We start from the raw sequence: 13,110 nt of genomic DNA on the forward strand, positions 1-13,110 counted from the left end.
TTCCATATCTCATAGGCAGTCTTCTTTGTACCAACTCGAAAGAAAATCCTATTGCCAATGTGACACGAGGTGTTGACAACTTATTCCCAAAATTTTTGAGGTATTTGTTTGTTAAGCAACATGACTCTTGCCATCTCCTGAATCACACGATTTTTTCTCTCTACCACTCCATTTTGTTGTGGAGTTTTGGGAGCTGAAAATTCTCTTTTAATTCCATTCTTCTCATAGAAGGACTCGAATCTTGCATTCTCAAATTCCCTCCCATGATCACTTCTAATTTTGGCAATCGGAATCCCTTTTTCGTTTTGTAGTTTCTTGCACAGAATCTCCAACCTTTCATATGCTTCTGATTTTTCTCTAAGGAATTCAACCCAAGTGTATCTTGAGTAGTCGTCCACAATGACCATAATGTATCTCTTCCCCCCTAGGCTTTCAGTTCTGGTAGGCCCCATTAGGTCAACATGAAGTAACTCCAAGCACCGAGAAGTGGCAATCACATTCACCTTGTGATGACTTGCCTTAGTTTGCTTCCCCATTTGACACGCACCACAAATGGTCTTCTTCACTTTTCCAAACTTAGGAAGTCCCTCGACTGCTTCAAGTTTGGAGACTTTTGCTACTTGTTTGAAGTTGGCATGCCCAAATCTGTGATGTCACAGCTCCAACATATCCACACGAGCACTTCTACACGATATGGGTGCCGTGGGAACTATTCCATAACAGTTATCTGTAGTCCGATTTCCCTCCAAAACCTGAATCCCCTCTTCATTGATGATCAAGCATCCCTTCTTAGAGAATTGTACCAGGAAATCATCATCACAAATTTGAGTGATGCTCAGCAAATTCTCCTTCAGCCCTTTTATGTACAGCACATCTGTCAACAGCGGCAAACCAGGTATCTCAATGGTTCCTTTGCCTAGGACTTGAGCATGACTTCCATCACCAAAGGTCACATAGTCACCAACCATTTCTTTGAGTGTCTTAAACAGTGACTTATCCCCTGTCATATGGCGAGAACACCCACTGTCAAGATACCACAAACACGCATTAAACACCTTCAATGAGGTATGCACAAATAGGTTCACATGTGACAAACATTCTTGACCTTCAAACACAAACTCATCATCAGTTTTCATGCTTCTTTCAGATTGATTTTTCATTTTCGGATTCTCAATCATCTCACACAACATTCTATTCTTTCTTTTATATTTCTTAATCAATGATTTAGATTTAGATATGCTACTGTGGAAGACATGATTCTGATTTTCAAGATATTCCAGCATGTGAACAAATACTCTAGCATGTTTCTTAGTTTTTAACAACTCTACGAGATTATTAGTAAAACACCTTTCAGACATATGCATAGAGTCATTTTCACAAACACTTAAGCTACAATTTAGCATGGTATTTTCCATAACAACAACCACAACACAGGGTCTAGGATCACACTTAGGTAATCAAACCACAACAAGTGTACCTGCTCTGATACCAATTGAAAGTTCAAAAACGTGTATAAACACCCTTGAACGTTTAGACCCCCAAATTACAACTTAACCAATTCAAGCAATATGTCAAACAACAAGTGTGCGGAAACTTAACATAAGTTATAATATGGAATTGGTTAAAAACTATCTAAGCCAAAGCAAAATACAATCCACAGCAGATAATAAAAAGGCAAAGATAGAGAGGAAGGAAGATGCAAACACAAAGACAACACGCGATGTGTTATCGAAGAGGAAACCAAAACTCTCGGCGTAAAACCTCTTCGCCGCCCTCCAAGCGGTAAACAATCCACTAGAAAATACAGTTGGGATACATGGACAGCAATAGACCCTCCAAGCCTAATCTACCCAGTGCACTTAAGCCCTCCAAGCTTCTTGCTCCAACGAGGTTGCGCCGAATCTTTTTCTTTTCTAGCTTCCCGGATTCCGCTACTAGACCGTAGCATCAACCAATGAAGATTGGTTCCTTCCTAACTGCTTCCCAGAAATCCAAACAGCTCTCTCACAGTAATGATAATGGTGAGAATCAGGTTTGATATAATGCCTCTCAAGGATTTAACAATGGAGAGGAAGAGAGTTGAGGAATTTGAAGAGACTCTAATGTATAGATTGTGGGTGAATCAATCTGATTTTTCTTTAGGATTTCTCTCTCAAAATTCTCTCTGGAAGCTCTCTCACAATCGTGGGTAAAAGGGGTATTTATACTGGAGTGGGAGAGGAATGTGAAACGTCAGGTTTTACAAAACAGGGGTGGCTCGCGGCTTGACTAAGTCGCAAGATCCAGTCGCGAGATAACCGTATGGCCAATTGTCCTGTTTTGTCCTGTAGTGCTCCAGCTTGCATGACTGTTCACCTTCCAGCATGCTTGGCACGTGTGCTGCGTCTGGCGGCTTGAAGCCGCGAGGTCCAGCCGCGAGTCTCTGTTTTCTTGCACACTCTTGAGCAATCTTCACTCTCTCTCACTCACTACCCTTACATCAAATCCACCTAAATACAGGGTTACTAAATACTGAATTATAAGCAAATTTGGCACGGAATAAAGCCAATTAGATGGTTGAATAAATTCAACCTTACATATTTGATTTCCTGCCATGACTTCTTTTGGGAATATACCTTGCTGGGATGGTATCTTACCCAAAAGAAGTAATAGATGGTCAGGGTCATTTGATACATGCCATAGAGCTAGGTAGTGAGGTAGCCCAATCCTTATCCATTTGAACACAGAGGTAGAGGTATACAACAGGAACAAACAAAATGAAATTTTGTCATGAAATGAGTAATGGTATAGCTGACGTATTCTAATTAATGGCAGTGGTTGGGGCAACCAATGGGTTGGTAGGTAGTCCTGAAGGGATGCCCACAACAAACCAAAAACAGTTTGTGAAGCCCTAGGGGTAAAAGGGAGAAATCCTATTGAATCAGTTCGCTATAAAAGGAAGAGGTAACCATGACAGAAGAGGGAGAGACCCAATTGGGGGGGGGGGGGGGGGAAGCACCTACGGGAGGCACTTAGAAAGAGAGAGTCACCTAGAGAGAGGGACCCAAAAAAAGAAAAGACCAAAGAAGAAATAACCCACGGCAAGAGAGTAATAAGCAACTAAGAGTAAAAAGAATGGAGAGAAAGAAAGAAAGAAAGAAAGTGGTAAAAAGAAAAGAGAAAACATGGCAGGAATAGGGACATGCATCAATAGACCATCTTTTTCCTCCCTCTTAGCAAACCCACTCTTTGAAGTCTCCAAAAGTAATAGCCAGTAACCATTTAGGCCTATTCTCCAAAATGCACAACTTTGATGGCAGAAGTCTATGACAAGGTTGTTCAAGTTGGGGTTTGGGTTCTTTCTTGGTTTACTTACTCTATGAGAAGATTCAATACTTGATTTTGATTGCAAATACATTTGATTTCTCTCATTAAAAATTATATTTGTTGTATTTAATCATTCTGTTGTGGCACATTTTTATCACGTTTGCTGCATCAGTTGTCTTGCTGTGGTATCTTTATTTGTTGTAGTAGTTATTCTGCTGTAGCACCTTTTATTATATTTACCGTGTTAGCTATTATACTAGCTAAACTTGTTTTGCTGAAGTTTTCTGCTTTATTTGTTATTACGTGTTTTACTTTTGACACGAACTAATCATTATTCTGCCATAAGTATATATATACATATATCTTGTTTCTCATTTTCTGCAAAATATATTTTATAGATTTATATGTGAATACGTATAAGTATATTTACCAATATGTGTATGTATATATTTGAGAATATGCTAACTCATGTATGCTAACATTTGCTTGATTGGTATTTTTTTTGGGTTTTAGATTTGTTTGTGTGCAGGAAGTAGAAAAGTATTTCTGCAGTAAAAAATGAAGAGTAGTCATTCATATTGCAAAAAGCTTTACTGCACGACAGAAGGCTTTAATGTATAGCAGATAGTTTTAATGCACAGCAGAAGGCTTTAATGCACAATAGAAAACTTTATTGCACAATAGACGGTTTTATTGCACAGTAGAAAGTTTTACCGCATAGCAGAAAAGTCAGTCCTGCGATAGAAACTAGAGAAAAGTTCCTTTTGTGATAGAAACTGGAAAAAAGTTCATTCTGCGGCAGAAACAGAGGATAAGTCCACTTTGCAGCGTCTTCCCTTGGGCTTGGACTCAACGTTTGCGCACAAACTAGCCGCGGCAAAATGGTACTTTGAAGACCATTTTGCGAAGCGCCAGACCTGACTTCCTTCTTAGAAAAAGAAACGTAAAAAGAACCCTTGATACTCCAAAAGAATCCTCCCCACCCGCCTACTTCATCTATTCACAATTCAGACTAAATTTTACAAATCTAAAATTGTACATATTGTTATGTTATTTAAAATTTGAACAATGAATTGGGTGAAATGGACAGCATGAGCATCCAAGGCGTTGGCCTGCAGTTTTAGTTTGTTTACTTTAAAGCGGCATGTCGTTTAGAACCTGCACCCCTAAAATTTCAAAATATTAAACTAGAGGGAAATATCATTTCTTCTCTCATTCACAAAAATTCCAAAACCCAGAGAGAGAGAGAGAGAGAGAGAGAGAGAGAGAGAGAGAATCACACTTCTCGCTCTCTCAGTCTCAGCAATCAGCAATCCCTACAAATACAATACAAATTAAAAGCACTTCCATTTCCAAAAAGCTTTTCAATTTAACAATGGCCGAAACCCTAAGCCCAAACCCCAAACAAAGGCTCCTCCAATCGCCCACCAGCCCCTTCTTCCTCGGCTCCAACGACGACCACCTCGAGCGCGCCCAGGCCCGAGCCGCCCGCGCAGCCAAGGTCCGTCGCATCTCCGTCGTCTCTCCGCCTCCACGTGGCGCCTCCGATCCCGATAAACTCCTCGGCAAGCATCAGATCCTCGATCTCTTCCGCAATTGCATCAAACTCGCCAGTGAAAATGTCTGTATAACTCTCTCTTGCTTGCTCTACCGTTTTTCTCTCTCTTTAATTTTGAATTAAAAGTTTGATTTTTAGTGAAAAGTAAACACTGATAGAAAAAAAAAATGACAAATATACTGAATTGTAAGAAATTAGGTTTCTTTTTTAATAAAGATATTTAAATATAATATCATGTTTCGTAAATTATGAATTTTGATGAGAATTCTCTCTGTTTAAAACAATGTACTTGTTTAATTTCGGTAGAAAATAACCGCTGAGAGAAAGAATCAAGTTTAACTATAAGAAATTTAATTTCTCTTGAAAAAGAGAATCACATATATAATCATGCTTTGTATAATGTGAATTCAAAAGATATTTTGTCCGTATTTGTTTGCGCTTGAATTTTACTGCTTTTATATATAAATTTGATTTTTTTTTTCACCACTATTGCGTGAAACTTTTCAGCAAAATTATTTGTATTCTCTCTCTCTCTCTCTCTCTCTCTCTCTCTTTACGATTGTCTTCTTAAACTATATGTTCCTGTTTATTTTGAACTAGAAGTTAAGTGTTAGCGGAAAACAACCATAGAAAGAAAAAGAGTATAACTTTAATATAAGATTTTTAAAGCAATTGAATATATAGTCATGCTTGGTAGAATGTGAATTTTGAAGTGATTTTCTTTTTCTGGGTACTTAAATTTTTGTGCTTTATTATGAATTTATTGATTTTTTGTTTTTATTTTATTTTTTTGGCGTGCAGAAAATTAATCAGAAGAACACTTGGGAGCTGAATTTGATAGACCATTTAACAGAAGTTATAAAGGTTGAGGAAGAAGATGATGCTGAGACGAACTTTCAAAAGGTACGTGTTGTGATTTTTGTGGATTATGTGGTAGACAATGCAGGTCTTTTAGCAGCTGATTGCTGCAAAAAATTCTTGAGCTGAAACATTAGTTGGATGTTAAGACAAATACTATTGGATAGTGACTAGAACTTGGATTTTATGTGAAACAAATTTTGGATTGGGAGAATGATGATTTAAGTGAGGGTGGGGCAACAAGATGCGCCTTTAAATCTGGTTAGAAATTAGGTCTTGTAGTGTGATGTGGTTGTTTTAAGCTTTATAGGAATTGACGTAGGTAATATTATAAGACTATATCATTCTATATATTAAAGAGTAATTTGGCTTTTTATAGTTGTTGAGCAAGTGATGATTCTAAAACTGTTGATTTAACATTCCCAGTGCTCTTTTGCATATGCTGCAAGTATTAATTAATTTCTTATTTGTTTAGGCAAGTTGCACTCTTGAAGCTGGAGTTAAGATTTACTCTTTAAGGGTGGATTCAGTGCATTCAGAGGCATATAAGGTCCTTGGTGGGATGAACAGAGCAGGTCAAGAAAATGAACAAGGTTTGGTGATGTAACCTTAGAGATCGGCCATTTTGTTTCTGTTTTCTTTTTGGGTGTGTATGTGTGTGTGTGGCCATTGGGGAGGGGGTTGTTAAAACTTAAACATACTGAAGATTGTAGTTTTTTTCATCATTTTTGTCTATTGACACTTGAGGGTTGTAAGAAATGTAAAGGATATTCAAGTTGAGGCATGGTGACCTTCACACTTTTTCAAATTATAAAAGGAATAAACAAAAATGACTTTCTTGGCCTTTAGATGGCAAAATTATGCATATTTTGTAAGTCTTGCTGTCATATGTGCCAATGAGCTCTAGCTCATACAGCACCTCCTCCTCTCCTTGTAAAGGCAAGATGGAGGGTGATGTATTGGGTTCAAATCCATTGGATATGAGTGTAACTTACCTATAAATTAAAAGTTACTATCATATGCATGCTGTGGACTGTAAGTATAATAACTTCATGTTGTAAGATTAATTTTTATGTTGCTGATGTGTGTCACTGTGTTTCACATTTGAATTTATACCCTTTAAGTTTTGTGAGTCTTCTGATTCTTTTTTGTAATTCCAGATGCTACTGAGGATGATGCCAATGTTGACATTGGACAAGAGGGAGGTCATTCCAAGAAAGAGACAGAGAGAAAGGTTGATAGTTCTCTTACCATTTAATGGATTATTTCAGAAAAATATATACTAACATTAGTAAAAACATGCAGTTGTCCCCTTTATCAACACTGGAATCATCTTTCGAGGCTCTTAATGTAAAGAAGTTTGATGGTGATCACACATCCTGTGCTGTCTCTGTTACTAGTGTGGAATGTAATTTTGAGATTATAATGAATTGCCATTGTTTTTTCAGTTGCATTTGCAGTCGATCCACTTTATCATCAGACCTCTGCACAATTTGATGAAGGTGGAGCCAAGGGTCTTTTAATGAATAATCTTGGAGTATATGGTGGATGTAGGGTGCTTTTTGATTCACTTGAAATACCAGGGAAGTGCACATCATGTGAAAATCAGCATGATAAATCTGATACAATTGATCTATCTTTTGCCAGAGGTTTGTTGCTTTTTTTCATATATGGTGTTTCTGGTCTTTACTTTATAATAGAAGAATTCAGTTCCAAAAACAACTGTGTTCTTGGTCTATTTACAGAATATGTTGAACAGATGGTATTGAACATGCGAAGAGAGGAAGAAATTTCGCCAACTCTGAGAGACATAGTCAATCAATTTGATGAAGATAATAGAAGGCCATCTGATCTCTATTCCTCTGGCCAGAAATCAGCAGAAAATGTTGATGTAGCTTATGAACCTGATTTTGTTGGTGATGCATTTGACAATTGTGGGACCTGGAATTATGATCATGATGACCAAGCAAGTGTGGCTGATGAGGGCCCCATTTATGCGGAATCAACTAATCCAAGTTATCATGAGGTGTTTGCTAAAGTCTACCCATATAATTGGTTTTGGGCAGTCATATATATTCTTTGATTTTCTCTTTATCTTTTGAGGAAATAAAGCATGGTTCTGTTTGATGATATCTTGTGTTGAATTTTGTAGGAAAATGAACCATTTTCTTTCGAACCTAATATGGATGACAGATTTGAGAAAGTTGATGGTTATCTGTTCTTAAGTCTGGGATTGACTAAACAAAATGCTTGGGCAGGTCCTGATCATTGGAAGTACAAAAAATCTAAAGGTAGGGTTCCGGAGACTAGTTCCAAGTTATTGCATCAATCAGCTTATACATTTTAGTACCTTTTCTAATGGTATTGTATCATGGAATCTGTTTTGAAGGTTTAGAGGATGATCCTGCTGCAAAAAATGAATCAACAGTAATAACCAAGCGTCCAAGAAATAAGAAACAAGCAGAATCTGATGTTGATTTCACAAAAGCATTGGATGAAGTCATGCCAGATGTCTTTGCTCCTCCCAAAAATCCCAAGTCGTTACTACTGCCTGGAAATAGAGCACCTTCTAATATAAAACTTCCTGAAGATTGCCATTATCAACCAGAAGATCTTGTGAAGTTATTTCTTCTCCCGAATGTAAAGGTAATTCTTGTTGCCAATCATACAACTAGAACATGGTTTGCTGTTGAAATGTTATGTTTTCATTTTATTTTAACATTGTTGAATGCATAATTTGCTGCAGTGTCTTGGGGGGAAGGGAAGAAAATGCTCAGGTAAAATTTTCTGTCTTTGCAATAAAAATATCTTTTTCAATGTTTATTGTCTTGTGGTCCTTGTATTTTCTCCACATTTTGATAAAATGTGCACATGATATTTAGAATAAATTGTTATAATATGCATTTGGGGTTTCATTAGTTATTAGATTAAATAGTTGCTGTTTCCGTTATATATATATTATATAATTTATAATATGATCTTAAGCGTCCTTATATTCTTCAGATGTATCAAGGCAACAATGGGATGATTATGGGCCTCTGCCATCCTGGGATGATGATAGTGCGTTTGGTGGCCAATATGATGACGGAAATGACCATAGTGATGTAGAGGACTCCAGCACACTTGTTTCTCAACCTCGCCAGGTTGTCTTCTTTTCATCGCTGCATAATTTTGTTTTAGCACTTGCATTTGTGAATGTGTCTGAACCTTGGAGTTAGGACTTCCTATGAATTGGATTGGTTTTAAAACATGAGTTTATGCATTAACATACAAATTTGCCATTATTTTCAGACTAATTCAAATTGTTAGGTTAAACACAATAAGCATATAGTGGGAACATTTGTAGTTGGAGCTTATGATTTGCTTCCTTTATCTAAACAATACAGGTAAATAAAGTTGAGGTCCAGTATGACAAAACTTCTAAGCAAGTTGATGTCCAGGCACTGAAAGAAACTCTTTGGGACCATATACAAGAATCTCCTAGTATGTGTCCTCAGGTATGATAATAGTTTTGCCTTGTAGCACATATGCAATTATCTTATGTTATTTACAATGTTCCTTCCATAAATTCTTTAAAGCACAGAAAGAGCTTGTTCAGGATTTTTGTTTAATAAACTGACAAACATATGAACGTGATGGTTTTCACTTTGTCCACATGGCAATTAATTTTTTCATTTCAAAACCATTCTTTATTTTCTGAAAAGTAATTAACTTCATTGATAAATAAAAGAGAACAATACAATGAAAATAAAAACACACAGGCAGTGTGCTACAGAAAAATAAGAACTAAAAAGGAACTAGCAAGGAAAGTAAAAAATCAAGTAAATCTTGCTTGCAAAGAATTGAACGTAGAAACACCCATCGTAATCCTACTTAATCAAAAGTCTTACTCTACATTTTCTTGCCAAATTTCTAGCTTGAATTTAACTCCACTTCTAGTTCCATCCACTAAAACTAAATGATCTTCAAAAAGCATACATCAAGAGACTTCCTCTTGAGTTGGTTTAGTGAGTTCATCCATCACTAAAGCAAAGAGATATGGACTTAATGTTGATTCTTGATGCAAACCTATAGTGATAGGAAACTCATTTGTTATTCTTCCACTTATTCTCACGCTAATTACAACTCTGTCATACATATCCTTAATTTTGATGATTACAGAATTGGGGGTGGGCCAGTGGGGGATTTTTTTTTTTTTTTTTTGGATAAGTAATCAGTTTATTGATATCAAAAAGGGGAACACCCTAGTACACAGGGAGTGTACAAGGGGTTAAACAATCAAGAACAAAAATTCCAAGAATCTAGGAAATCAAAAAAAGATAAAAATTATTGGTTACGCAAAGCAGCCAACCAATCCATTAAAGTTCTAAAGAAAAATAGCTTTAGGTCTGATATGGATCTCTCCGTATCTTCAAAGCACTTACTATTTCTCTCCCTCCAAAGACACCACGATAAGCAATGGGGAACAATCAACCATATATACCCATTTCGATGATGACCAACTCTACCTTGTCAACATGCTAGAAGCCCCACTACAGATTGTGGCAAAACCCAGTTCACTCCAAACAAACCAAACACCATAGCCCATAGTGGGGGATTTAAACTCTGGATGTCTTCATTGAAAACATTAAGAAGTTCCAACCAATTGAGTTACAAAGCTCTTGTCCAAGTTAATATACTTGAGGAACTCATTTCTTTTCCAAAATCCACCACTTAACCTTTCTAGGGACACTATCTCTAGGGCAGAAACTCATTATAAAAAAAAAAAAAAATTGTGATGGGAAAATCATTGGAGCGCTCAATGATTTTCTTAAACTTTGAAATCCCTTCTTTGGTGAAGGGAGCCACACCAATCCATCACCTTGCCATTGGGTGAACTCTACCGCATACAAATCATCAAAAAATGTTCAACTGATTCTCTCTCAACCTTGAGTTTCTCTAAAGAAGAGTAGATTCCACTGCAGTTAACCATTTACTTAGTCCATCTAATCCAAAACAAGGGCATCTCTATCTCTAGCAAATCAGAATAATTCAGGATATGTTTCTTTGAGACTTCCATCGCTAGTCCAATGATCTTTCCAAAACAAAACTTTAGAGCTGTCCCCCATCTCAATGCATGTCTAAGAGGCAAATTTATCCCAACCACTTCTAATATACTTCTATAAGCCAACCGCATAAGGGGTTTGACAACATTAGAGCACGATTTTGCTATCAATTACCTTCCTCCACCGTGAGTCCCTTTCAGTGACATAAAGCCAAAGCCACTTACCATTGGTAAGGCTTGAAGTAGAAATCTTAATGAATCAACATGCTTTGGATTGATTGTTGATTACTATTTTAAGTTGACAGTCAAAACATTTCTATGATATTGCATCAATTGAACAATATTAAGACACTGTTATTCTTTCATATTTCTCCAAGTTGCTTTGTATCTTCATTTTAAGCGTCTCTAAATGCATTCTCATGGTGTGCATATATTTATATCTGGTATTTTGAAAAGGTAAATGCTAATTCATATATTTCTATCTTGAAAAGGGTCTACAAGAAGTGGCATCATTCAGGCAGATCTTGGCCAGCTTTCCTACTGACTGCAAAGCTGCTGCAACTATTAGTGATATCTCCCCTCATTTGTGTTTTATATGCCTCTTACATTTGGCTAACGAGCATGGGTTGAGAATTCATGGCAACTCCAATTTGGATGATCTCAGTATACACCTTTCCTCATAATGATATGCAAGTGGGACAGTCTAGAGCAGTATCTTGCACATAGTTTATTGTACTCTGCTGTGGAAAATGTGTAGCAAGTATAATGTGTTTGGGAAGTGATGAAAGCTAAAGCTTATTAGAGTTTTTAGCTTATTTTTGTTATTATTTATGGGTTCTGTTGTACTTTTTGATACTATTTATGGGTTCTATTATACTATTCAGATTTCAGTTAGTTTTTAGCTTTTTTTCTACAATAGTTTCAGTAAAAAGTTTTCAGTTTCAGCTAAATAAACTGTTCTGAACAGACCACTGCTTCTACACACCTATAACCTAATCTACAAAAAAAAAAAAAAAAAAAAAAAAAAAAAAATTAGTTGATCAGCTTTTGTTTGAGCATTTTTGTATGAAAAATGTGCAACTCACTGATCCATGTAGTAATCTTCCCATGTTCTTAGCATATCTTCTTGAGTTGTCATGGAAGATTTGACAAGTATCTATTAGAAAGAAAAAAGAAAAGAAAGAAACAAGTATTTTTCTTGCCGCATGCACATTTACAGTAAGAATTTCCAGTCACATTTAAATCGTTTTTGTTTTGTTTCTAGAGCTTAGTAGTTGATGTTCAAAATTGTCAAACATGGCATCTTTGCTGAAATCTGCATCATTGATTGTGAAACTCTAATGAATTGACTACAATAATAGAAGTCCCCAAATATTAAAAATGCAAATAGGAGTGGGCAACTGTTGTTTTCACAAGCTGCTTACCAAGTACTTGAATACATTTTTCAGCAACAATAATATTTCCACAATTATCGCTGAAGTTGTTGGAAAAATTGTTTGTTCAGTGGTGTACACAATTATTGCCTGAATATTGTTGAAAACATGATTTATCCCTTTAGTTTCTGATACCTTCGTTTTAGGGAGGCACCTCAAAGTTGTACCAGTATCAAATCCGTGGTTAGGTTTAACAAATCTTTATTATTATTATTATTATTCGTTGGGTTAAGTTGTTTAGCAAATTCAATTGGGTCCAGTTAGTAATTTAATAAAAAAAATATATAAATATAAATATATATATATATATATATATATATTTATATATTTTAGACATTTGGCTTCCTCTCGGACTCGGAGACAGTAAAAACTTCTGAAAGGAGGGTTCAATTTTGTAATCTAGTTTTAGATTACTAGGTGGCACATGTAAAGATATGTATTTTCAACCTTAATGCTAAGTCATTCAATAAAGTGAGGGTACGAAATAGGCTACCGAGGGTTCCACTATAATGGGAAAAGTCATTCTACGATACACATTTTTTCCTTTTTGTGCCATAACTATCAAAGTCTAATCGTTTATCTATTTTATATAAATAAGACAATAATTATTTTAACACTGATATGGTACATTCTAAAAAATGTGTACAGTATAATTTTCCTGTGAAGAGTTGTTCCATTTTCTATTTTGATGGACTCCCATCAATAGGATTGGTCATTATTCTGTAAAATAAAAAATTGTTTAAAACACAGTCAAATGCAAGAACTGTTTTATTTTATCTATAATATTAGTTGCTTAAAGGTATTTATTTTGCTTAAAGGTGTATGACTTGAGTTAAAAAAAAATGTATAACTTGAAAATGAATTAAAATAAGTAATTTTTGGTTCAATATAATGGGTTAGAAAAATTTTTC

General features: G+C 35.9%; 1 protein-coding gene across 1 annotated transcript; it reads left to right on the top strand.

The window, feature by feature from the left end:
- Positions 1–4,544: 4,544 nt before the first annotated feature.
- LOC115958048 (condensin complex subunit 2) lies at positions 4,545–11,679 on the top strand. Its single transcript, XM_031076409.1, has 13 exons — positions 4,545–4,927; positions 5,666–5,767; positions 6,198–6,315; positions 6,883–6,956; positions 7,028–7,088; positions 7,171–7,371; positions 7,468–7,748; positions 7,875–8,013; positions 8,112–8,368; positions 8,469–8,499; positions 8,726–8,865; positions 9,109–9,219; positions 11,258–11,679. Exons 1-13 carry the CDS (start codon positions 4,682–4,684, stop codon positions 11,447–11,449), a joined length of 1,953 nt encoding a protein of 650 aa, XP_030932269.1. The 5' UTR covers positions 4,545–4,681; the 3' UTR covers positions 11,450–11,679.
- Positions 11,680–13,110: the final 1,431 nt, after the last annotated feature.

This window comes from Quercus lobata, chromosome 8, assembly GCF_001633185.2.
Source record: "Quercus lobata isolate SW786 chromosome 8, ValleyOak3.0 Primary Assembly, whole genome shotgun sequence".
Classification (NCBI taxonomy): domain Eukaryota; kingdom Viridiplantae; phylum Streptophyta; class Magnoliopsida; order Fagales; family Fagaceae; genus Quercus; species Quercus lobata.